This window comes from Chiloscyllium punctatum, chromosome 8 (genome assembly GCF_047496795.1).
Source record: "Chiloscyllium punctatum isolate Juve2018m chromosome 8, sChiPun1.3, whole genome shotgun sequence".
NCBI lineage: Eukaryota > Metazoa > Chordata > Chondrichthyes > Orectolobiformes > Hemiscylliidae > Chiloscyllium > Chiloscyllium punctatum.
Genome location: NC_092746.1, coordinates 119214344 through 119237367, shown reverse-complemented (window position 1 = coordinate 119237367; position 23024 = coordinate 119214344). Strand labels below are relative to the sequence as shown.

At 40.5% G+C, this 23024-nt stretch overlaps 1 protein-coding gene across 5 annotated transcripts in view; it reads right to left on the bottom strand.

The window, feature by feature from the left end:
- sec22c (SEC22 homolog C, vesicle trafficking protein) overlaps nt 1-23024 on the bottom strand; it is a 117733-nt gene that overhangs the window by 85533 nt on the left and 9176 nt on the right. For 2 of the 5 annotated variants that reach the window (XM_072576355.1, XM_072576354.1), the window contains exons 4-6: nt 22440-22619; nt 13695-13813; nt 9293-9358 (exon numbers count right to left, since the gene is read on the bottom strand). In XM_072576355.1, the coding sequence (XP_072432456.1) occupies nt 9293-9358; nt 13695-13813; nt 22440-22619 (365 nt within the window). Of the gene's footprint in view, nt 1-12; nt 6894-9292; nt 9359-13694; nt 13814-22439; nt 22620-23024 lie in introns of those variants that run through there. The other 3 variants (XM_072576353.1, XM_072576356.1, XM_072576357.1) reach the window with 3 other exon arrangements.

The following is a 23024-nucleotide window of genomic DNA, read 5'->3' as shown; positions in this document are numbered from 1 at the left end:
AAATCAAATATGTTTGAAGAATAGATCTTTATTTTTCAGTAATTTCCTCAATGATGCATAAAGAAATTTCCTTTGACATGCAATAGAATCAAGACTAATGAGAAACACAGCATATAAAATATCGATAGACATTTTCCTTTAGTTATTGTAGCACAGTGCAAAATGGATCATTTTGAAAGGTACACCTTTTCAGTTGAAGTAAAGGTTTATAACTATACTTTGAAATTTTATTCAGTTTTTCACAGGACTGAACTACACAGGTAAGACAGGCCAAACAGCCTAGTTCTATGCTGTAAGATTTTAAAAGTACCTCTGACTGTCACATAAAATACATCACGACATTTGCTTTTTTTACAAAGTCTGACATAATTCCAAAGTAATTTTTAAAGTAGAGCTCTTCTCAAACTAATAAATGATTAGAGGATATTTGATGGTACCAAACTCCCTCCATGTTTTCCAGCTGAAGACGACTGTCCCACCATTCCCTCAGTTAGAGGGTTAGCTATCATTGCACAGGTCGAGACCGATAGCTTCCTTCAATGGCCACTGAGCTAGCAAGCACAAGTCAGATTTTAGCATGTGCCTCATCTCCAGTTAGGCAGAACAGAACACTGCACACAAGTCTACAGCTCTACACAATGCCACCCAGAAGTTAGGTGCATATTAATATTAGCAATGGGAAAGAAGGTTCACAATGAAATAGTGACAAGTGGCATTTAAAACCTTGCCAGATGGCTTAACTGCCTGTGCATTTCTTCCCCTCTCTTTTTAAAATCTTACACAGCAAGGAAAGTAGTTGTATAATAAAGCTGATGTGAAACTGGAATGGTGCAAAGCTATCTCTAAATCAAGGCTGGTTTGTCCTTGAAAATACATGTTCCAATAATCACACTGCAGTTGTGTTAACATAAAGTAGCAAAGCTACATTTTTTGTGCCGCCCAAGTAGATGAGTTATTAACACATGCTAAAACACTGCTCCACACATAAGAGTCTAGAAATTAGAATGCAAAGCAATATCAATGGGTTTTTTTCATCCCTTCTAACTACATGACTTGTATTCTACAGTCACTGACACTGCATTCGATGAATAAGGCAGACTCTAAAGGCCATGTAGACAAATGACCAATCAATGTAACATGCAAAGCAAGAGCTGGTCACAGATAAATGAGACTAGCTCTGAATAAAGAAAAGCCCCTCTTGCTAGTTGAGGCTTTCTTTGAAAAAAAGCTATCAATGCACTAATAAGTTGTGAAAACGTTCCCTGTGTCTGGGAGCTCTGAAATTAATGATCAAGCATTGTCTTGTGAAATCTGCAATGCTGGCATTAAAATTGAAATAAAGGCTGGCACAATTGTAATATTTAAGATGCATCTGGAATGGTATATGAATAGGAAGGGTTTGGAGGGATATGGGTCAAGTGCTGGCAAATGGGACACGATTAGGTTCGGATCAATGGTCAGCATGGACGAATTGGACCGAAGGGTCTGTTTCCATGCTGTACATCTCTATGGCTCTAACTGAATTAATGTCCTCTCTGCAGCAACACAGGAGGAGCAGTAGGCCATCAGTCCCTCTGGTTTGTTCTTTCTTCCATTACTTTATCTGTATTTCATCCTTGCTTTTCCTCACTCAATCAAAATCCCTCCACGTTGCACAAAACTGTCTAAACTCAAGGGAATTTGATTACTTCAAACTATGGAGCAGAGGCACTAAATTTAAATAACACTCCGACATTTCTGGTCATGAATGGCAGTCTGCTCATCATCAAGAAGTTGACCTAAATCCATCGCACACATATGCACTGGAGATTGTGCAGGGATTTTGACAGCAAAATGACAGATTCATGCAGTCAATGTATGAGAATATAATAAATATGTTGACAATTTCCTATACTTTACAAATTCTTATGCTCCCATACATTGCAAAATCTGTCCAGCTACCTGCAAACCAACCATCCTGGTACATCTTCTGAATGCAAGTGTAGTCACAAGAAAAACACAAGCAAGTTCTCTACCACACTTAACCACAGCAAGTGGGCCACTGGATAAGCATGATCTTAGCCACACTACAGGGTCCTTAGTGAAACGGAATGTGATCCCATTTCCCCGAAAATGGTTACGAATTTTCCTAAAGTGCTTTTGAAATTGATGAAGGTGGCTATAAAAAGGGCCAATTTCGGATCATGATACAAATGTGAAGTGATCAAGTATTGTTTCATCTACATGTTACACACCACTCCCACTGTAATACAGGAATAAGAGCAGGGGCTATCCAATCTATCAAGATTCACTTGGATCAACAAAAACAGGAAGAGATGTATAACTGGCGTCTTCAGCAACAATCATCTACTTTATTGCCCAAAGTCAAAAAGAATCCCTTTAACATCCTTCCAAAGCCTGAAATCCCAGGCAGTAAACCTCTGTCATATGGGCAGTTTCATTTACCACTCACATCAAAGTGGCAAATTCCTGGTCTCCCTGTTTTATGAAGCTTAATGTTTAAGGCAAGTCAACAAACTTAACTGGGTTGCTCTCAAACTATTTAGGTGGCTATAGTCAGTCTGACGTGCAATATTTAGGGTTTGGGTATGATTTTCCTACCTAAATCAAATAAATATAAGAGACGAATGTTTTTTTTTAAAACTCATGACACCTTTCCCCATGCACATATACTTCATTAGCGATGAGGCTTCCAACCATAAACAATAATACAAACTGCTGGAAAAGCTCAGCATGTTAGGCAGCATCTGTGGAGAGAAATCAGAATTAAATGCTTCAGGATGAGTGGCCCTTCCTCAGAACTGTGTTGTTGTGGTTGCAAAACAAAGCCACTGCAACAATTTCACAGAGTCATTTTTAGTCGGTTGACAGGAAATGTGTACTGAGATTACCGGTGTCCTCAGGAGACATTTTCTAACCAACCTGTTCAGAGATGTTATAAGACATCTGGAGCAGGTAGGATTTGAGCCTGGGCTTCCTGGCTCAGAGGTAGGACAGTACCAGTGCACCACAAAAGCCCTCCATTGTCGTCAGCAGTATACGGTTCACAAAATAATACAGTTCATTTAGAATACCGATTACACAACCTCTCACTAACCCTGGCTCCCTCACAGACCCCAACAAAACACCTGCTGAGTCAGCAAAACAAAAGTGCCAGCTCAGAGATCTCTGCCCAGGTGCACTTGCTGTAAACTGCTGGGGCATACAGAGACGTTGGGACATTTTCACCAAAAGGTTTGACCTGCTATTTTGTTAGAGTCTGAGGCAGACTTTTCTTCTTAGTACTTGTCCTTTCTCTACACCACTCAGTAACTGGTTTGTCTCCCTCTAAAAGATATCTAGGTATCAGAGTGAAGATTCCACCCTTTGACCAGTACAGCCTATTTAGTGCAAAGCCATGCTGTATATGAGAGCACTTCCTCTTGCTCTTAAGGTTAGCACACCTATATTATCCTGAATGTGGGCATTCCTCCCAATACCAGCACAACAGGCATGAATGTCAAGGGACTAGAACTTCCATACTGCTTTGAAACCTATTACTTGTTCTGGTTCTGAAGACATTTGACAAGAAGAACATCAGGTTAGATTTGTGTACATTACCTGGATACTAGGGCAAAGATGGTTAATCATTAGATGAGTGCTCATGTAATTATAAAATCTGTAACAGAAAGGGTTGTGAAGATTTGATAGAGTGTTCTAAATAATAAGGGGCCTAACTAAAGTGGACAGAGAAAAATTATTGCCTTCAAACTGAATGACAACATGTGGCAAAATTCTTTTTTTCCTAAGCACAGCTAATGGTTATGGTTTAGAATGCAAGGGGAAAGCATGTACAAAGATGGAGGGGAATGATGGGGGAGTGGGACTAGGTTATATTGCTTCTGCTGTGAGGCAGCACTGGTTAGATGGGCTGACTGCTATCCTTCTGTGCTCTGCTATGATCCTGTTGTGTATAAGGTTTGAGTAGTCCCTTTAGATGGGCACCAACTGCCATTTAAAACTTATGCTTCTTAGTGGAGAATCAAGTTTAAAACATTATTCACAAAAACAATTCCTTTTGTTCCAAAAGGTGAATAGGTTCCGAAAAGTACAGTGATTTTAGAACACTGAAAATCTGTAACAGCACAGAAGGAAACCATTGAGCAACATCTATAAGACAACTCTTCCATGAAATCGCCAGCCAAGACATGACATTTAAAGTAGAATAAATAAAATGCATATTTAAAAATCCCTTCAATAATAATTCATGCTATAAAAAGAAATTAAAATTCTTGCCAACATTTTGTGCACTGAAACTAAAATAAGCAACAACAGTAATCTAACTTTAAGATAATTCTAGGTAAAACCATTATGTCATCATTGCTGGGTGCAAAGCCCTAGAAATCTCTACCTAACATAGTCTCTGTGATGAAGATCTTATCAAAAGACTATAGTGGTCCTTTCACCTTTTTGGGCACCAGGGAAGGGCAATTAATGCCAGCTATGTAAATATGAAATAAATTAAATAATGCTTACGATACATGGTTCAGCAACTCCCCTACAACCTCTGCCTCAACTTTGGGATGGGATTACTGGATGGTTGAATGGTTGACATTGCTTGCATCAGCAGATCTTAATACTGACAATACTCCGTGATGGCTGATGACCAATAGGAAGCTGCTGCCATTTAGCTCATGTAGGCTTACAATGCAATTCTTACAATCACCATCCCAACAGGGTGCAACTCTGAGCAACAGCCAGTGCAAGTTGAACACCTGCCTTTGCCAACAAATTCACCCTGTGAAATAAATAAGGCAAACTTACCACGTAATGGGGGTTCTGTAACATCTGAAGTAATTCTATGATTCAAACGTAAGCATGAGATTTCCATTCCTTTTAGCCAGCTCAGACATGACGTCTGAATGGCCTTTCTCTGTGCCATAATTATTCCATGGTCTTTGAGTCACTGTTTATTAAAGTAACTTTATGTTCATCAATTTCCATTCTTCCATAAGCAGATTACTGCGCTGTCAGAATATGCTCACCTGTGCTGCATCACATAGCACAGAAAAGATGGATTAGAATAATTTGGGTGCCTTTATTGCAGGAGGGAGGGTGATTAAGTAATTTGGATGCAAAAACACAGTATGACGTTAGTACAACCTCCTAATTAAACAAAAGGCCAGTCTCCTGAAACAGTTGAGCTCAGACAAATCACATCACCTTTCTTCTCAGACGGTATAATTACGTTTGGAAATGTGAACTATTGGATTAAACTTTGACACCTTATCCCCTGATGTGTCCCATAAATGATTGTTAATCTTGAATATTGCAGGGAAAAAAAAGTCATCCCTGTTGGAACTTGTTGCCTTGCATTTGTCAGAACAGAATCACAAGAACAGCAAAGTGTGAGCCCAACACATAATCTTAAACTGACCATTCACATAATTCTTAGCACAATCACAGTTGTTTAACAAGTGTTGTTCAATTATGGAATCATATCTAAAGTTTGATACTATGTTCTAAGTTTTGCAACACAACTTACCTACTTTTGCTAGAAGCTACATATATTCACACTCAGGGCATTGTCCTTCAGAAATAGAAAGAACATGTTCTTCTGAGACTCTCTGAACCAAATGCAAGGTTGTGGGACAATATCCCCTGATGCATTCACCTTAGCAATGCCTTGATCAATCAGAGGTGATTTGCCTAGTCTGAATTTAAACAAAAGTTCGGGAGTCAACTGCTCCTCCAAGCATTCTCCATTCAATGCCTTGACTAATCAGAGTTCACTTGTCAACCATTCTGAAGCATCAGTTGTCATTCCCAGTGACATCTGGTATTTTTGTAATTCTGTCCTGATGCATAAGACAAAATCTTTCAACACTGAAAACCCACTTCACTCAAAACAGTTAAACATGAATATGAATCTGGCACCTAAAATGTGAGGTGAAAGAACTTAAGATCCAGCTGCCTGAGCAAAGGCTTTCTAACTTAACATGTAGACAACATGCTTAACTCACCATTTGTGTTATGTAGAGCAATTTATCATGAGTACCATCTTTGCATTTATAAATAAAACTTATGTATTTACACACATTTCTCCCTTTTCTATTAGAAGCAGCTAACATCCACATTTAGAATGGAGCCTGCACATGTAAACCTATCATCTTCTAGTTACACCTCTTCAAAGTGGTCACACTGCAGTACTATTACTGGTAACACTGTACCAGGGACAGTGAGGCAAGTTTTCACAGGCAATTGCCATAACAAACCTGGATGTAGCAATTTATAGCTGAAATATAAAAGAGCAGAATCATGACTTTAAGATAAGGGTTGAATACATCCGCATTTCCCTTGTCCAATGACTTTCTGCCTGTAAACCTGCTTCCCTTGGAAACTAACTTGTCATCTTGACTTCTTCATTCAGCACCACAGGAATTATGGTTTTAGTTTCCACTGCTGATCTTGTGGATTAGTGTTAAGTATTTGTAAGGTAACACACAGTAAACAAGTCATTATGTTCCTTTCCTCCTCAAAAAAAATCCATTTGAGAATGGGGACCAATTTATCTTCCCTCTAAGTCTCAAGAGTTTTGTTTCTGTGGTGATGATGACAATATTATTAAACATATTGAAGGCACATTTGAGAACACTCAGTTTTGATTCCTTTCCATAAGTGCGGATGAGTCCTTGGTCCCAGGTACTTGAGTATCAAACTCCACAATCGGGCTGTTTCTCAGTGAGTTTTCTTGATAATATCTGATGCAAGGAGAGAAAGGCCACCCCTAAGTGGAAGAGTATCTGCCAAACGTTCCTCAGCCCAAATAAATAAAAATTGCATATACAAATGAGAATAAACGCTCCAGCTGCCTTGATCATCCGCGTTGAGACGAAGAACAGGTACAGGTAACACTGGAAAGGGAATGGATTCAATCATTTTAAAAAAAAGTGATGGAATTTTTGTCGCAAATCAAAAAGAAAACCTAGTTTATTTCACACAAGTCAACCGAAGTGCTCAAGTATTAACCAACTCAGAAACTGGACGAGATTAAAACAAATGGAAAACAGTTTGATTTTATTTTATTTAGTAATCCTTTGCAAGCCTGAACTCTTCTTGCCACAGAAAGAAGGCCATTCTCTGAGATCCTGGCTGGTCTGCCTCTCATCACTATCACACAATACTCTTAACTAAGAAACCTCTACCAACCTCAGTTTTGAATATGTCAGTTCATCATGTGTTTCCCGATTTTTCGGAGGAATCGAGTTCCAGATTTCCACTATCCCTTTTTTAGCTCTTTTTGTTTTTAGAAATATGCTTTTTCTTCCTCCGTTATAATCAGAGTGAGATATTTGTATTCTACTTGACTGGATCCCTTTATCATTTAATCACATGAATTAATTCAACCCTAAATCTTCTACACTCAAGGAAATACAAGCCAAGTCTATACAACATATCCTAATAATTCCCTCCATTAGCTTTGGGATCACTTGATGAATCTGTGCTGCAAACCAATATCGCTTTCCTGAGATGTGGACAATCTTTCAAAAGGCTATGGTCACTGGTGTATAAAACAGAACCTGATTACCGTAGCTGTGGTCTGACCAGGTTTCACTGGATAAAGTAAATGACTACTGAAGTGTCACTTTCCCCATTTTAGTCCACACGCTAAATTGCATGTTCTTATGGAAGGATAAAGGGATCAGTGCCATCTGGTTGGTAGTAATACCACAGCAAGACTGAAGAACTTGCTAAGCACACAAGCAGCTCCTGCTCCAGTTCAGACACCTGTTATCCATGCATTAAAGTGGCTGATTAAAAAAGCATTGAGTTTAACAATCATGAGAAAGAGAAGCTTCTTTACTGGCATCTAAAACCAAGATTTGATGGCAGAAGGTAAATGTTATAGATAATAGACTGTAAATAGATCATAGACAGTAATGAAACATAACAATACCAGAGAAGCAGTCGAGGGGAGCATAATTAGGAAAGCTAATAGAATGTTGTCTTTATTGCAAAGTCATTGAATAAAAAGTAGAGAGATTATGCTTCAGTTATATAGGGTACTGGGGATACCTCATCTGAAATTCTACATACTATCCTGGCCTCTTTATATCAGGAAGGCTGTAAATGCTTTGGAAGCAATTCCAAGAAGGTTTACCTGGTGAGAAAAGGCAAATTATCTCATGAGAAAAGGTTGGATAAACTAGGCTTGTATCTGCTGGAGGTTTGAAGAGTAAGAGGGAACTTAATTCAAACAGCTAAGATCCTGAGTGGTATAGCACATAGGACATTGAACAGTACACCACAGTACAGGCCCTTCAGCCCACAATGTGGTGCTGAGCATTTATCTTAATCGAAGATCAACCTAACGTACACAGCCCTCAATTTACTGCCATCCATGTGCTTGTCCAGTAGACACTGAAATGTCCCTAATGTCTCTGAATCTACTACCACCACCGGCAGTGCATTCCACACACCCACCACTCTCTACATAAAGAACCTATCTCCCCTATACCTTCCTCCACTCACCTTAAAATTATGACCCCTCATGACAGCCATTTCTGCCCTAGGGAAAAGTCTCTGGCTATGTACTTGATCTGTGCCTCTCATTACCTCTATCAAGTCACCTCTCATCCTTTGTCTCTCCAACGTGAAAAGCCGTAGCTCACTCAACCTCTCTTCATAAGACAAAACCTCCAATCTAGGCGGCATCCTGATTAATCTCCTCTGCACCCTCTCTAAAGCAGCTACATCCTTCCTATAATGAGGTGATCAGAACTGAACACAATATTCCGAGTGTGGTCTCACCAGGGTTGTATAGAGCTGCAACAAAACCTCACAGTTCAAACTCAGTCCCCCTGTTAATGAAAGCACTGTACGCCTGTTAATAAAAACACTGTACGCCTCCTTAACAACCCTGTCAACTTGGGTGGTACCTTTGAGAAATCTATATACATGTACCCCAAGATCCCACTGTTCCTCCACACTGCCAAGAATCCTGTCATTAACCCTGTATTCAGCATTCAAATTTGACCTTCCAAAATGAATCACTTCACATTTATCCAGGTTGAACTCCATCTGCCACTTCTCAGCCCAGCTCTGCACAATTTGAAGAATCTCCATTAGATCAACTTCAGCCTTTATTTTTCTGGAGGCCATTACAAGGAACTTTCCCCTACTCTCCATTCTCTGTTGACCTAACCACCTGTACCCTAACACAATGATGTATGGGAGAATGGTGCATCATTTATAGCAGCTTTACGTGAAAAGGTATCTGTTTAACAGCAATTATAAACAAAGATAATCTTACCTGGAATACACAGGTTATAAAAGCTATAAGAAATGCAATAACTGAACCCTTTTCTTCATCACCATCCTAGGGAGAAGTAAAATTAACAAAGTAATAATGAATAATTACCAAAACAAACTTCTATCAGACAGCAACAAAAGTTGAATAATTTTACTTTCAAAATTCAGATCTTTATCCTGACAGAGAGTGAGGCAATGGCCTATGACATTATCACGGACTGTTAATCCAGAGATCCAGGTAATATTCTGGGGGCCAAAGTTCGAATCCCGCCACATCAGACGGTGGAATTTGAATTCAATAAAAATCTGGAATTAATAATCTAATAATGACCATGAAACCACTGTCGATTATCATCTGGTTCACAAATGTCCTTCTGGGAAGGAAGTTGCCATCCTTACCTAGTCTGGCCTAGCAGCAATGTGGTTGACTCTTAATTGCCTCTTGGATGGTCAATAAATGCTGGCCTAGTGTCAACCCGTCAAAGAATAAAAAAAATTGACAATGAATAAATCTGATAACATTTAATGATTAATAAGATGGTGGTTCCAGTCAGTTGGACACCATTAGCGGTTGGAAGAAGTGGCCAAGAGTTAATAAAGATTGGGGTAACACACTGCACATAGAAAGAAAAAATGGATGACATTCAATCTTTGATGGTGTACATGTTGTTTAGAATGAATTGAAAAGAATTCAATCAGGCATTTATAGATTCAACATTCTAACACGATATTGCAGTGAGCAAGAAAATGACAAGAATAATGAATTATACAGTCAGGAAAAAAGTTGAGCACAAGTCAGGTAAAGTTCCAAACTCAAACTGATAGTTGTTGACAAAACATTGGGAGACAGTCAGCCCTGGAGACAGTTCGAAAAGGAACCAAGAGACCTGGCCCATAGTATGAAATACTGAATTGTGATTACAAATGTGGACTGTTCATTGAGAAAATGTCACTTAGAAAAGTGACATTAGACAGGTTGGCAAGGTAGCATACCATATATGTGAATTATTACCTCAATCTCAAAAATCAACAGTACAAACAGCACAGGTTTAAACTAATGAGATGCCATGAATATTGTCATGGAACTGCGTTCCACACAGGAAAATCAATAGGCAGAATTGACTGAGGGGGAGTAATGAAGGCAAAAATCCCTGGAATCATTTATCAATCTGAAACCGTAGTGGAGACTGTAACGTCTTTGCGGCTAGGTGGGCCAAGATGAGTCAAATTTCTTTCCTCATTTGTATCAATCTTGTCAATTACCAGTAGTTTTTGCTAGTTGCTATGCTTTAATTTTTAACTCTTCACTCAAATAATTCAATGAAAAAGATTAGAAAATTCAACTCTGCTGCGATCAATATCAATTTCTAGCACCCTCCAAACTAAAACCAGCATAAAATTGCTTGTCTGAAAATACAGACTTGTACAATTACACAGAGAATGAAATAATCTCTTACGTAGTTGACCCTCTACCTCGAATTCAATAATAAACGCATTTCAAAAGAATAGTGGAAAATATATGCAAGGAAGCATTGACTAGAGAACTTCGAAATTACATAGTGCCAAAGCAAAACATTCAATGAACTGTTTGAAAATCTTCCAAATAAACCTCACACCCCTGCTCTTTCTTGCAAGTCTCATACTTCTATTGAAAGAATGTTGAGTTTCATGAGTTGTTGTTAATTATAAGATCCTAAGATCATGAGAAATAGGAGTAACATTAGACCATTCATCCCCTTAAACCTTTCCACTATTCAATCAGATCATGGCTGATCGAATTGTGGCCATAACTAAACTTTCCTGACTGCTCCCCATAGAAGTTGACTCTACTGTCAATTGAAAATCTGTCCAACTCACTCCCATGTATATTGTAATGCTTTCAGCTGAGCATCAAGACTCTAATGATTGCTGAGCATTAATTTAAAATCAATAAACCTTCCATCCATTGGAATTCCCATCCTCATTTTGCATTATTTTGCTCCCTTCTTGTCTTGATTCATACAGATGACAATTCCATAAATGTTAGTAACACTCCAACATCACCAACAAGCAGCTACTGATTGTATCTGGACCATGAGTGTAAATGTTCAACCTCAGGGAATTCAGTAACCTCTTCTTATCTTTCGATGAACCAGGAGTGTAAAAGGGCGTGGGTGAGGAAGAGGGAGAGCGAGAGCGCGAAAGAAAGAAAGGGAGAGAGGGGGAGTGAGAGAGAGCGCACGAGAGAGGTGACTGAATAGATCTTAGATTAGATTAGATTACTTACAGTGTGGAAACAGGCCCTTCGGCCCAACAAGTCCACACCGCCTCGCCGAAGCATAACCCACCCATACCCCTACATCTACATCTAGATCTACCCCTTACCTAACACTACGGGCAATTTAGTGTGGCCAATTCACCTGACCTGCACATCTTTGGACTGTGGGAGGAAACCGGAGCACCCGGAGGAAACCCACGCAGACACGGGGAGAACATGCAAACTCCACACAGTCAGTCGCCTGAGGCGGGAAGTGAACCCGGGTCTCTGAAGCAGATCTGGTCAGATTTTCTCATCCCTAGCTGGATAGTTAACTGTGTTGGGTTACAACTGCCCTGGTTAAGTTAAGATAACTTGGCACATGCCAGAGATTGAAACTGGCATAATTTTTCCCTGCAATTACCCACTGTTAGCCTTGGCTTAGTGTTCTACAGAATTCTGTAGCTCAACATTGTATGAGGGAACATTGCACTGTCAGAGGTGCAGTCTTTCAAATGAGAGATTCAATCAAGGTCTTTTTTTCATCCATTCACCGGATCTAGGTGCTGCTGGCTGGGTTAGTATGTATTGCTCATCCCTAATTGCCCAGAGGGCAGGTAAGAGTCGGCCACATTGATGTGGACCTAGAGTCACATGTAGGCCAGACCAGGTAAGGATGGCAGTTTCCTTCCCTGAAGGACATTAGTGAACCAGATGGGGTTTTCTGATAATTGACAACGGTTTCACAATCATCATTGGATTCTTAATTCCAGATACTTATTGAATGCAAATTCCACATCTCAGCAAAGACTGGATTTGAACCCAATTCTTCAGAACATTAGTTAGGTCTCTGGATTAATAGTCTCGCAATAATACAACTAGGTCATTGCCTCCTTTATTATATTTCATTGAGCCACTGGGGGGAGTTTAGAGACATTTCAGAAGCCTTTAGATTATCAGAAAGAATTACATAATTTTTGAATGCAAAGATCTTAGATATTTTGGCATAAGAACAAGATCAGCTTGCAAAAGAAAGAGTTGTAGTAATGAAATATCTTTTCCAAGCTCATTATGTCCTCAAAGCCAATAAAGTTCTTAAGTGCAGTCACCATGGTAATGTAGAAAATGCCAATTTGTGCAGCAAGTTCCCACAAACAACAATTTGATAACAGCCAAACAATGTCAGGAGAGAAATAAGCATTGTCACTGTTCTTCAAAACAATGCCACAAAGTCTCTCATTGCCATCAGACAAGGACAGACCACATCTTAAGTTTTTTGGCTGCTGCAGACCTGCAGGTTTCTCTTCTGGTCTGACAAAGAGTCTCTGTCTTTTCACAGCCCAAGCTGTTCACCTCCATGACAACCAATCACATGGTAGTTGACAGGCAGAGGAAGCTTGGGATGATAGCATGAGAAAGCTCACTCAACCTCGGGAAAGAGTAACACTCCATGGAACCAGATAGAAATGACACTTAGCTAATTTATTGTTAAAGGTCCAACTTTACAAAAGCTTTATGGATATACTTGGTCTCATCTTGCTCACTGAATTCATAAATATAGAAGAAGATATTTCTTCAAATGTTATGTTGACAAAACATCAAACATGACAAAGTTATATGATAACTATATAAGCACACATTGTAGTAAATAAACATGAGAATATAAGAAATAGGTGGTGGGATGGACCATTTAACCTTGCAAGCCTGCTCCTTCATTTTATAAGATTATGAATGATCTTTAACCTCAATACACTTTCTGGCACTAACCCTACATCTATTAATTCACTGGTATCCAAAAGTATCACAAAAGCTAAGCATCCAAAGTTGTGCAGTCCAAAGAGTCACAATCCCTTCAACAAAGAAATGTCTCCTCATTGCAGTCCTAAATGCCTGACCTCTTATTTTAAGACAGTGACCTCATGTTCTAGAGTCATCAGCCAGGGAAACATCCTCCACACATCAACCCTTAACAGCCCCTTTCTGTATACTTAACTGTAATCACTTAAATTTCATACATAAATGGAGAAATGTAGTGATTTGTTACATATGTACTGACTTACAATTTATTGCATGTTTTTCACGGAGGGCAAAAACAAAAAGGAAATGTTATTCAACTTTGCTGTTATTTTCAGATAACCTGAAGCTATGTTAAAAATTTCTCAATTACCTGAAAATTGTGTTCTATGAGGTGAACTCCACGGATCAAGTTGAGAGCTCCACACATAATATTAAGGATAACTGAGAGGATCCCAACTGCACTTACTGGTTCCAGTCTGTAACTGGGTGCTGTGGATAAATAAATTGTATTTGTAAAGACAGACAATTTGCTATAACGACAGTCTTATCAATATTCCTGTCAATAGGACTAGTACAGCCTGATAGCAAAATAACTGCCCTGTACAAATACAAGATTTTCTCATTTTTGAGGAACAGATTTTCACAGCTTGCCAATTTTATTCTCATTTACTCTCTGACAGCCTATTTTTCATCAACTAATTTACAGGCCTGACCCAAGTCATTGAGAGGTCGGAAATCAGGCATTTTTCAAAAATTCATTTTTAGGATGTCAGTGTGCTAGGTACACCAGCATTTATTGAACCACTGCCTTTTTGAACAGCTGTAGTCTGTGTGATGTAGGTACACAACAGTACCGTCAAGAAAGGAATTCTAAGATTTGTGACCCAACAACATTAAAGGGACAGCAATACATTTCTAAATAAGGGTGTTGTGGCTTGAATGGGAACTTGAAGATGGGGGTGTTCCACGTATCAGCTACCTTTAGGTTCTAGGCTCCTTCTAGGTGTCAAAGGTGGGAATTGTTTCATGAGACGTGGGTATCTCTGCTGAGGCCAGCATTTGTCCTTGATCTGACTTAGCTTACTCGAGTATTTCACAGGACAGTTAAGAGTCAACCACATTGGTGTGGATCTGGAGACCAGACCACGCAAGGATGACAGTTTTTCCTTTCCCAAAGAGGATTAAAATGGTATTAGATGGGTTTTCACAACAATGAATGATCTATGCCATGGTCACTATGATTCCAGACTTCTGAATTTAATTTCAAATCTAACATTTGGAATGGTGGGAGTTAAACTAGTTTCCCCAGAGCATTAGGCTGGGCTACAGCAGTGTCTCCCATAGGAGAATGCAAACATCCTCATCAGACAGGTCTTTATGACGATCCATGGGAGTTTCATGGTCAGCTATCTTTTAATTCCAAATATTTTTCCTCCTTACTGTTTGAATTTAAATTCCACCAAATTCCCTAGTGTGACCTGTACACATGTCCCTCAAGCATTACCTGGGGGCTCTGGATTACAAACCAAGTCAAATGACATTATCACTGTCACCAACTACAGCAAAAGTTCAAGAAACCAAATGGCCTACCCCTGTTCCTAAGAGTTGTGTTCAGGAGAAGTACAAGGAGAAAGTGAGGACTGCAGATGCTGGAGATCAGAGTCAAAAAGTGTGGCATGTTTTGAACATAAGCTCTTCATCAGGAACACTGAAGAGCTTATGCTCGAAATGTCCACTCTCTTGCACCTCGGATGTTGCCTGACTGGATGTGCTTTTCTAGGGCAACACGTTTTGACTTCAGGAGACGTATAGTTAATCCATGGGGAATAAAGCTAAAATATAATTCAAATTTCCATTTTGTGGCCATTAATTCTAAAGGAGAAACAGATGAAATAATAGGAGATAAAATTTTAGAGTCCATCATTAAGAATGAGATTAGGGAGCACTTCGAAGTGCATGACAAATCTGTTAGAATTCTCTTAGGAGGTTAATGAGCAAGTTAGATGAAGGAGAGCCAATGGACATAATCTATTTGGATAGCCAGAAGACGTTTGACACGGTACTGCACTGGAGGCTACTACTTAAAAGTCCATGCTGTTAAGAAAGATATTGGCAAGGATAGAGAACTGACTGACTGGCAGAGGGCAGAAAGTAGGGAAGAAAGGTTTTTTTTTCAGGAAGACAGCCAGTGACTAGTGAAGTTCTGTAGGGGTCAGTATAGGGACCACACCATTCATGCTATACACCAACGATCTGGACGAAGGAACTGAGGACACTGCAACCAAAAGATAGGTGGAGGAACAGACACTGTTGAGAAAGTGTAGCATTTGGTAAAGTACAACAGGTCAGGCAGCATTCGAGGAGCAAGAGAGTCGATGTTTTGAGCATAACCCTTCTTCAAGGCTAGGGAGGGGGAAGGAGGCTAAGAGATAAATGAGGGGAGTGGGACTAGGGGAAAGGTAGATGATTGGTGGTAGGTGGTAATAGGTTGGTGGGAAGGAAGATGGACAGGTAGGTCAGGTCAAGAGGACAGATCTGAGTGGGAGGGTTGGATCTGGGATGGGGTGGGGGTAGGGGAGATTTGGAAACTGATGAACTCAATGTTCATGCCATGTGGTTGTAGGTTTCTGAGGCGAAAGATCTGCAGTCCTCACTTTCACCCTGATAGTGTTGAGGAAATGGGAAGGCTGCAGAAGGACTAGGATATCCTAGGAGAGTGGGCAAAGAAGTGGCAGATGGAATTTTACATGGGTAAGTATGAGATTATGCACTTTGGTAGGAAGACTAGAGGCACAAACTATTTTCTAAATGAGAAAAGGCTCCAGAAACCGGAACCACAAAGGGACTTGCGAACTCTAGATTCAGGATTTCCCTAATGTTAACATGCAAGTTCAGTTGGCAGTTAGGAATGCAAATGAAATATTAGCATTGATTTCAAGAGGCATAGAATACAAACAGCAAAGAGCAAAGGATGAACTTCAGATCATTCAGGATGCAGAGGGGGTGATTGAAAAGAGTTACAGGGAGGTAGTCAAACCTCAGGTAAAAGAAGAAGGTAGATGGGTTACCGTCAGGGGACGGAAAGGGAACTGGCAGACAGTGTAGGGGTCCCCTGTGGCCGTTTCTCTCAACAATACGTATACCATCTCGGACACTGTTGGAGGAAACAACTTACCAGGGGTAAGCAGTGGGGACAGGTCCCTGGCACACAGTCTGTACCTGTTGCTCAGAAGGGAAGGAGGAAGAGGAGCAGAGCATTAGTCATTGGGGGCTCCATAGTTCGGGGGAACAAGTAGGAGATTCTGTCAGAATGAGAGGTACTCGCAGTTGGCGTGTTGCCTCCCAGGTGCCAGGATTCATGATGTCTCTGATCATGTTTTTGGGATCCTTAAGGGGGAGAGGGAGCAGCCCCAAGTCATGGTCCACATAGGCCCCAACGACATAGGTAGGAAGAGAGATGGGAATTTAAGGTAGAAATTCAGGGAACTAGAGTGGAAGCTAGAACAAACAGAGTGATTGTCTCCGGCTTGTTGTCCGTGCCATGTGCTAGTGAGGCACAGAATAAGGAGAGAGAGGAGTTGAACACGTGGCTACAGGGATGGTGCAGGAGGGAAGGTTTTGGATTCCTGGATAACTGGGGTTCTTTCTGGGTAGGTGAGACCTCTACAAACAGGTTGGTCTTCACCTGAACCACAGGGGTACCAATATCCTGGGGGGGATGGGAACTTGCTAATGCTCTTCGGGTGGGTTTAAACTAATTCAGCAGGGGAATGGGAACCGAAATTGTAGTTCAAGTATATGGGAGGATGAGAGTGGTGAAGTCAGAACTAAGATTTCAAGATCACAAGAAGGCACCAGCAAGCAAGAAGTTGGTTTGAAGTGTGTCTACTTCAAGGCCAGGAGCATCCGGAATAAGGTGGGTGACCTTGCAGCATGGGTTGGTACCTGGGATTTCAATGTTGTGGCCATTTCAGAAACATGAGTAGAGCAGGGACAGGAATAGTTATTGCAGGTTCCAAGATTTAGATGTTTTCAGTAAGGATAGAGAAAATGGCAAAAGAAAGGGTGGTGTGGTACTGTTAGTCAAGGACAGTATTACGGTTGCAGAAAGGACGTTTGAGGACTCCTCTACTGAGGTAGAATGGGCTGAGATTAGAAACAGGAAAGGAGAACTGTTGGGAGTTTTCTATAGGCCTTCAAATAGTTACAGAGATGTAGAGGAAAGGATAGCATAGATGATCCTCAATAGCAGGGTGTGTGACAGGGTAGTTGGTATGGGGGACTTTAACTTTGCAAATATTGACTGGGAATACTACAGTTGAAGTACTTTAGATGGGTCAGTTTTGTCCAATGTGTGCAGGAGGGTTTCCTGAAACAATACGTAGACAGGCCAACAAGTGGTGAGGCCACATTAGATTCGGTACTGGGTCATGAACCCAGCCAGCTGTTAGATTTGGAAGTAGGTGAGCACTTCAGTGATAGTGACCACAATTCAGTTATGTTTACTTCGGCGAAGGAAAAGGATGGGTACATACTACAGGGCAAGAGTAAAGCTGAGGGAAAGGCAATTATGATGCAATTAGGCAAGATTTAGGATGCATAGGCTGGGGAAGGAAACTGCAGGGCACAATAGAAATGTGGAGCTTATACAAGGACCAGCTACTGCAGGTCCTTGATAAGTACGTACTGGTCAGGCAGGGAGGAAGATGTCGAGCGCGGGAGCTGTGGTTGACTAAGAAAGTTGAATCTCTTGTCAAGAGGAAGGCGGCGGCTCATGTTAAGATGAGATGTGAAGGCTCAGTTAGGGCGCTTGAGAGTTGCAAGTTAGCCAGGAAAGACCTAAAGAGAGAGCTACGAAGAGCCAGGAGGAGACATGAGAAGTTGTTGGCGGATAAGATCAAGGTAAACCCTCAGGCTTTTTACAGGTATAAAAGGAATAAAAGAATGACTACAGTAAGATTAGGGTCAATCAAGGATAGGAGTGTAAAGTTGTGCATGGAGTCAGAGGAGATAGGGGAAGTGCTAAATTAATACTTTTTGTCAGTATTAATTCTAGATAAAAACAATATGGTCAAGGAGAATACTGAGATATAGGTTACTAGATTAGATTTGATTGAGGTTCACAAGGAAGAGGTGTTAGCAATTCTGGAAAGTGTAAAAATAGGTAAGTTCCCGGGGCCAGATGAGATTTGTCCGAGGATTCTCTGAGAAGCCAGGGAAGAGATTGCCGAAGCTTTGGCTTTGATCTTGATGTCGTCATTGTCTACAGGAATAGTGCCAGAAGACTGAAAGATAGCAAATGTTGTTTCCTTTGTTCAAGAAGGGGAGGTAGAGACAACCCTGGGAATTATAAACCTGTGAGCCTTACATCGGTTGTGGGTAAAGTGTTGGAGAGGGTTATAAGAGATAGGATTAAAGGAATAAGTTGATTAGGGATAGTTGTGCCTCACAAACCTTAGTGAGTTCTTTGAGAAGGTGACCAAACAGGTGGATGAGGGTAAAGCAGTTGATATGGTGTCTATGGATTTCAGTAAGGTGTTTGATAAGGTTCCCCACAGTAGGCTATTGCACAAAATACAGAGGCTTGGGATTGAGGGTGATTTAGCGGTTTGGATCAGAAATTGGCTAGCTGAAAGACAGAGGGTGGTGTTTGATGGGAAATGCTTATCCTGGAGTTCAGTTACCAGTGGTATACCACAAGGATCTATTTTGGGGCCACAGCTGTTTGTCATTCTTATCAATGACATGGATGAGGGCTTATAAGGATGGGTTAGTACATTTGCAGATGATACTAAATTCGGTGGAGTTGCGGACAGTGCCAAAGAATGTTGCAGGTTACAAAGGGATATAGATAAGCTGCAGAACTGGGCTGAGAGGTGGCAAATGGAGTTTAATGTGCAAAAGTATGAGGTGATTCACTTTGGAGGGAATAACAGGAATGCTGAGTACGGGGCTAATGGTAAGATTCTTGGTTGTGTGAATAAGCAGAGAGATCTCGGTGTCCCTGAAAGTTGCCATCCAGTTTGATAGGGTTTTAAAAGGCATATGGTGTGTTAGCTTTTATTGGTAGAGGGATTGAGTTTCGGAACCATGAGGTCATGCTGCAGCTGTACAAAACACTGGTGTGACCACATTTGGAATATTGCATGCAGTTCTGGTCACCACATTATAGGAAGAACGGGGAAGCTTTGGAAAGGGTGCAGAGGAGATTTACTAGGATGTTGCCTGGTATGAAAAGAAGGTCTTATGAGAAATGGCTGATGGACTTGAGGCTGTTTTCTTTAGATAGAAGCTTGAAAGGTGACTTAATAGAGACATACAAGATGATCAGAGGATTAGATAAGGTAGAAAGTGAGAACCTTTTTCCTCAGATGGTGATGGCTAGCACGAGGGGACATAGCTTTAAACTGGTGGGGGCAAATGGGTGATAGATATAGGACAGATGTCAGAGGTCATTTCTTTATTCAGCGAAAGTAAGGCTATGGAATATCTGGCCTGCACCAGTTGTAGACTCGCCAACTTTAAGGGCATTCAAATGGTCATTGAATAAACATATGAATGATAATGGAATCGTGTAGGATAGATAGGCTTTAGATTGGTTCCACAAGTCGGCACAAAAATGAGGGAAAAAGGGCCTGTATTGCACTGTAATGTTCTATGTAATTGAAATGAGAAGGAATTTCTTCAGCCAAAACATAGTTCATCTGTGGAACTCATTACCACAAAAGGCTGTGGATGCACAAAGTCATTGAATGTATTTGAGACAGAGATAGATAGGTTCTTGATTGAACTGAATTGAATGATATATTGTAGCTTGTATTTAACAAATAAATAGTGAAAAGTGTAATAAGAGTGATTGGGTTACAGGGAGAAGGCAGGAGAACGGGGTTGAGAAACTGCAATTATCAAATGCCACAGTGAACTCAAATGGGCTGAACAGCCTAATTCTGCTCTTACATTTTATAGTTTTATGGTCTTAGGAGTGTCTCTGCAGTACACGATAAGGACAGGGAGATGCAAAATAGAGCTGCGACAGTACCAACACTGATAATTCCAGCATGACAAATTTGGAACAGCAGCTTTTAAGGGAGAAAACTACTACTTAAATCCAATTCCACTATCTATGAAGATATATCCAACAATAGTTGTGAATCTATTGACAAGAAGCTATATGAAAGCAAAGCTCTCCCCAAAGCGTTATGGTCAGAAACTCTACATGATTCTCCAATGTGGGAGAAATTACACCATGGTTAAAGGTGGCCGATGTCATCCAGTGCAAACGTGCAGTTGCACGCACGAGATCACATGATTCATATAAAAGCCCTGATGCACTTTCAAAAACTGTAAATGTATCTAACTCACAGAACTACAGGTCTCTGCTGTAACCTAAGGCCATTAAAGCTAGTAACAGGTGAGTTGTGCCAAAAGCAGCTCAAAACTGAAGCAGCACCATTCCAAATATTACTAAAGGAAAACTTGAAACAACCATCATGAGGAGCCGCTCTGAGATTCTCAAATTGGCATTAAGTCTAAAATAATTACTTTGCTGAGGACGACTTTCAATTGGCCTGTTCATATCTTACAATGGAACGAATAAAAATCAACATTAAGACTGACATTTTTGATGGACTGTGTCAGGAATTAACAGTTATTCTTAGGTTTAACTTATTTGTTTGATAAATATTGCTTTATAATTAGTGTTCATCAGCAAAGCAATGTTTTAATTTTAAAATGCATGGATGTTGGCCACAAAAGCAGCCTTTTGGAAACCAGCTAGTCTCCACATCACAACCATAATTAGAAAAGCATAGTGTGGTAACAATCACCTTCGTAAAATCTTTGCATCACATTCCACAAAGTTGCATGGAAACCCGAGCACTCTGTATCCCTAAATGGCTAACACTTCTGAATGGTACGCCTGTATCTAGCCACTGAATCTACGTTAGAAGCGGCACGGTGGCTCAATGGTTAGCACAGGTTCAATTCCAGCCTCGGGTGACTGTCTGTGCATATTCTCCCCATGTCTGCATGGGTTTCCTCCCGGTGCTCCGGTTTCCTCCCACAATCCAAAGATGTGCAGGTCAGGGGAATTAGCCATGTTAAATTGCCCATAGTTAGGTGCATTAGTCAGGGGTGAATGTAGGGGAATGGGTCTGGGTGGGTTGTTCTTTGGAGGGTCAGTGTGGACTCGTTGGGCCGAAAGGCCTGTTTCCACACTGTAGGGAATCTAATCTAATCAATCATGGTAAAGTCAAATTGTGACCTAATGCAGTTTGTTAGTCTAACTTTCATCATGTAACAAGGGAGTTGGACTGAAGTCTTCTTACAGCGTGAGACAAAATAGCAATTCTGTTTACAAAGAGATATGCAGACTAAATTCACAATTATACCCTTAAATACATATGGTTCTAAACATTAGAATTTAAATGCTTATTTTTAACTAGTGTTTTAAATATGATTGGCTCTCCATAAAACATGAATTTGATTTTAAAGTCAATTCCACAGCAGTCTGCAAACATCACTGTTGTTGATCCCATTAACAAACAAAAATAGAAATTGCTGGAAAAGCTCAGCAAGTCTGGCAGCATCTAAGGACAGAAATCAGAGTTAACGCTTCGAGTCCAGTGACCCTTCCTCAGAACAGTTCTGAGGAAAGGTCACTTGACCCAAAACATTACCTCTTGACTTTTCTCCACAAATGCTGCAAGACCTGCAGAGCTTTTCCAGCAATTTCTACTTTTGTTTCTGATTTCCAGCATCTGCAGTCCTTTTGGTTTTACCTTGTCGATCTCATCTGGAGTAACTTCTTTAGCCGGAGAGTGGTGAATCTGAGGAATTCATTGCCACAGAAGGCTGGGGAAGCCAGGTCATTGAGTATATTTAAAGGAGAGATAGAGAAGTTTGTGATTGCCATGGGGATCAAAGGTTATGGGGAGAAAGCAGAGAAATGAAGTTGTAAAATCTATCAGCCATGATTGAATAACAGAGCAGACTCAATGGGCCCGTGTCTTATGATCTAATTAAAGTTGTGACATTGGAAAAAAATGAATATATGAGCATTACATTTCTGAGCAACATCAATGCATTCAAAAGACAGTATCTGATCTGGCCTTACCAGGGCTTGACTGCAAAAGCAGATGTCCGTTCAGTGTCCCGTTGGAAACTATGATATCATCCACATTTACTTGGCGGGGTGGTGTCACCTTTAGCTCTCTCTGGATGTTGGTCACACTGATTTTTATTGATGGCCGGTTTGAATAGTTATAGTGCCATTTTATTTTCTGTATTATACTATCTGCAGATTAACAGATTAATTAGATTAGATTCCCTAGTGTGGAAACAGGCCTTTCAGCCCAACAAGTCCATACCGACCTTCTGATGTTTTGTGTAAATCTACTGAACAAAGAGTGAAAGGCTAACAGAAATATTTCCAATAGGAGCTACTTCACTACACACTATTTTAGCAAAGCAATGGAAACTGTAGCTGTTATTTAACAGAGAGGTTATTATGGTCCTTTTTCACTCAGCTTGAACCAAAGATGCCCTATCAGAGGTTACTCTAGACCGGGTTCCATGCTGCTGTGACTCTGATCACTTAACTCAATGAAGCCATCCATGACGTGCAACCCAATAAGTGAAATTATTCATTTTAACTCGGGTCTCAAGTAGTGACCCGAAACTGAGCACCCCGGCAAAACAA